The sequence below is a fragment of the Parasteatoda tepidariorum genome, chromosome 1, assembly GCF_043381705.1.
Source record: "Parasteatoda tepidariorum isolate YZ-2023 chromosome 1, CAS_Ptep_4.0, whole genome shotgun sequence".
NCBI lineage: Eukaryota > Metazoa > Arthropoda > Arachnida > Araneae > Theridiidae > Parasteatoda > Parasteatoda tepidariorum.
In genome coordinates, this window is record NC_092204.1 from 39693560 (window position 1) to 39698117 (window position 4558).

The window sequence follows — 4558 nt, forward strand, 5'->3', positions numbered from 1 at the left end:
TAAAAACAAAAAAGTGAAATCATTTTTATTTATTGATTTAAATACAGTTTATTTTGTTGGTTTGGAAGCTAATTGCTGAGCCTTTAAAACTTTGGCAACTATTTTCTGTTCTTCAATAAGGAAAGCTCGAATAATTCTAAAAAGAAAAAAACAAATAAGTTACCATCATTTTTACCTTGCATACAGTGAAACTTCTGAACAATTGTATCTTGCAGGACTGTGCATAGCGTGGCCAAAGTTAAAAAGTGGTCTACACTTAGAATTATCAACTATTGAGAGGTTCAAATTTTTTTTATAATGCCACGAATGGTAGATTTAATCCATTAAAAGTGAATTAGCAAATAGCGGGAAAAAGAATGTTTCATAAATTTTTACCTGACTCGGTTGTTGTATGGACTTGGAACTATAAAATTAAAGGTGGAATGTTTAGACATCTCACAAATCAGTTAGAATTTGTCACAATTTACTGGAATCGGAGATGGAATCGGAGGATTGAAACATACATCGAAAACATTGAAACACTCCACACACAGGAATCGATACACATACACTATTTATTTTCTCAAGCTCAATGAATAATTAATTAGGATGCGCAAAGCGCCATCTGTGGATTGTAGAATTAAACAAAAAGGCCGATCCAACAAAGATCACTTTTTATCTTTAAGACTTAATACTTTAATGCAGCAGTTTCAAATTTCTGCCTTAAAGTTGTGAAGGGGTGATTTACTCTCCTCACACACTTTATATCAATACATTCAACTAAGGAGGGAGGGAAGTTCAGACCACTTTTTTTTTGTTGCTCACTGCTAGTTTTTTTTATTCTTTATTTTTTTGCAACAAAATGTAAAATAATTAAATAAAAATTAGATTTGAGCAAAATTGAGTACATAAAAGCTTGAGGCTCCGTGGTACCCAGTTGGAACTCATTGTTCTAATTTATGGAATTTTTGCTTGCTATAACTATAAGTATTTTGATTATTCATTTTTTCTTCTGTCATCTACATCAGTGTATAGAGTTTGAAAGATGAAAAAAATTAAATAGGTTGATAAATATTGGTAAGATACACAAGTTACTAACTTCAAGCATAGGTAAGTGATCTTCCTTAAAATGAAAACTGACTTATGATATACCACATAAGAACACTGTAACAAGATTTATGCAGACCACATGTGAAAAATAAAGGCTATTCATAGTAGGGAGGAATTAAAACTTAAAAAATCATATTCATTATTGTTTTCTGTTAAAATGTTCAACTGTGTGTTTCTTTTAAATAGTTCTGTTAAATCTAAAAATTTCAAATTTGTTCAATTCTACATTGCTCTGCATCTTTAATTAGGTTTTGCTCTCAAAACATTAGGATTATGTCTAAATACATAAACTAAAGGGGAAAAAACTTAAATTTTATTGCTAAATTACATTATAAATAATATCATTCACTGAAATAAAACCAAAGCCTGTATTATTCAAATCTTACTCACCTACTCCTTACACACTTGCCACATCTTGATCCTCCATAAGTTCGAGTTACTGTCTTGTGTCTTTTAGACAAGGCTGAGAGTTCTCTAGGTCTAGCATGAGTGATCTAAAGTGAATTAGACAACATTACTATGTATGATATACACGAATGAACAAACATTGTTTGCAGAAAATTTGTTACCAATCATAGAAATAGAACATTTTTCGGCACTACTCATATATATATAAAAAAAGAATCATAACTACCAAACAATTAATATAAGGTAATGCTGCATGCATATCACTCTTCTTCTTAGATCGTAACTTCAAGTATGTAATTTGAATATAGCATATTTTTTTGTGATAAAACATGTTAAAGCAAATCAATTCAACACTCTATGCATAATTGTATATTATAAAATGAGTAGCACAAGAAAGCAACATTTAAGTGTAGAAGAATTGAGTTGATTCTTATAACAACATTTATTATATACAGTCGAACCCGTTTATAACGAGCTCGGATTTACCGAGGGAAACGAGAATATTTGGTTGGATCAGTGTTAAGTCTATGGAACAGAAGTCGCTTTTAACGAGGCAAAACCCGGTTTTAGCGAGCAATATTTTTCTGTCTTGCAACATTTTTTCTTATTTTTCTAGTCTTTCTGTCTCACCATTTTTCAAAATGGTAAGAAATGTGCGAGAAATCGAAGGAAAAAAAACGCGAACTGAAACTTAATTGCCCTTATCGCTCTAATCTAAAGCTTTATCGGTTGACGAAAAAGTAAAAATTTTACCGGAGTTGGATAACGGTGTTAAAATTATCGAAATCCGCAAAAGGTATGAATTGCCTTCATCTACTGTTTCCACACTGCTAAAAAACAAAGGCAAGTTAATGGATGCATACAACCAAAATAAAACAGACAGTAAACGACTGAAGAAGTGTTCGAAAGAGGATTTGGACAAAGCGTTATTGAAATAGATGAAGGTGCAACGTAGTGCTAATTTACCTGTGAGTGGACCTATTCTAAAAGTGCAAGCAGAAAAATTTGCTGAACAATTTGGATATTCTGAGTTCGTTNCATTAAATTAAGAAAAGCATTTAATTAAAATAATTAATGTAATTAAAGTAAGTAAGTATTAATTAAATGTTAAGTAAACTTAATCATTTGACCTCCCTCTTCTGGTTGCACGCCTGCCTTAAGGACCCGTTTATTAAGAGCACTCGGATTTAACGAGTACATGTTACGGTCCCTTTGTGCTCGTTATTAACGAGTTCAACTGTATTAGTATAGAAATATTTGAGAAATATTAGATATACAAAGAACAAGTTACTTAGAAATAACTAATTATGTTACTTCAGAAAACTGAAAAATGTAAATCTGGTATGAATAAACATGTTGAACCAACAATTAAACATCAAATCCATGTGGTAACAAAAGGGTAAAACTAGTGACAAGAGTCAATAAATGATTTACAATTCTTACAATTTCAACTTAAATCCGAGAATTCGAAATTTGGTGCAAAAATGCCCTAAAAAATACAATTATAATTGCTTTTTTCATTTGGCACAGATCGGAACAGGCTTGGGACCTCTGATATCAAAAATAAATATCAGAAGTTAAATAATTAAAATTTATAAATTACAATTTCGAATTTGTACAGTGGTTTTTTTTCAAATTTTAAAATATCAGGTTCTATTTGGAAAAAGATTTTTAAAAAAATACTCAAAACCTACAATTTTATTTATATTTCATGCTTTGAGTCATTAAACTATTCCAGTCATTATGTATCTCAGTTTTTAACACTTCTCACTTTACGGATAATTGAGCGACTCAGAAAAATACATACCCCACGAAGCTTCAAGTGACAATCACCACATCTAGGTATTTTACCAGGTTTACCAGGATATAAATACACCAGTCTACCACCAGGAGTCTTAGAGCTGTGGAATATAAAATAACCTTAATGCTAAATTTACAAGTTAATTTAATTTAATAAAAAGTATGAATACTTTGAGGTAACAAGAATTTTAACATTTAAAAACTCTCTCACTTTAATAAAATTAGTCAGAACCAAGTGAATAAACTTGAAATAATTTTTTATACATGTCAAACTTATTAATTTTATGTTAGTAATAAAATTGAATATTACTCTAGCACAATATTATTAAAGTGACAATTGAGTAGTTTTAAATGACTGATTCACTGATTTTCACTGCTTTTAAGAATGGAAGAAAAATTTCATTGCAGTTCAAAAAATTAAACTCAACTTCTCCTAATCTAATGAATTGACCACTTTTTTTTCACCTTTCATGAAAAATACTGAGCTACATATATTACAATACAGTATCATCAAAAAATTATTATAAAAAAAAACACACACCAAGAAAACGAAAATCAAATTTAATTTAAAATCAGATAGTACAGTCTCTTAACCCTTTCGCGCCGACTGTCACATATACGTGCCAGCAAGAAACGCGCTCACTTCCCGGCCGACACACCCGCGTGTCAGAGCGTTTTCACGTTCAACCCTGGCCGTCACATATTTGTGCCAGCGTTTCGGAATGATTTAAAAAATAAAATTTCTTCCATAAGATGACTATAGGGTTTCAGATTTAGGGAGAAGGAATGTTTTATGACAGCTCTTTAAATTCGCATGTAGTATTTGTTTACAGTAAGCGGGGGAGGTTTTTTTTCTTCACTACTTTCGATTTAGTTTTTAGTGGATAGTTAGATCTTGTAGATCCCCGTTTTAAAATTTTTCATACGAAAAAAGAACTTTAAGTCATATATTTAGTTTTCAGATATGTAATGTTAAATATTATTAAATGATAAGTACATAATGAAAATAAAATGTGTAAAACATACATTTAAACAAGAAATAACTTAAGTAAATAAAGTATCCATAGAAATATATATAAAGCATATATCACTTAAATACTCTACAGAACAATATTAAACAACGCGCTGATATTTCGGTAATTTCATGGAATTAGGCTTAACATCGAAAAACCCTCCGGCCCTGGGGAGACACACGCTAGAGAGACTGCCGGCCTCAGCGGTAAGCGCGCTTTCGCGCTTTGCGTCGCGAAAGGGTTAAGGA

The 4558-nt window shown here is 31.0% G+C and overlaps 1 protein-coding gene across 1 annotated transcript in view; it reads right to left on the bottom strand.

Moving 5' to 3' along the window:
- The window catches only part of LOC107447007 (large ribosomal subunit protein eL34), a 7754-nt gene continuing 3196 nt past the window's right edge, over positions 1–4558 (bottom strand). Inside the window, exons 3-5 of the mRNA XM_043038957.2 lie at positions 3305–3398; positions 1480–1583; positions 1–136 (exon numbers count right to left, since the gene is read on the bottom strand). Coding sequence (XP_042894891.1) covers positions 49–136; positions 1480–1583; positions 3305–3398 — 286 coding nt within the window. The 3' untranslated portion in view covers positions 1–48. The remainder of the gene's footprint in view (positions 137–1479; positions 1584–3304; positions 3399–4558) is intronic.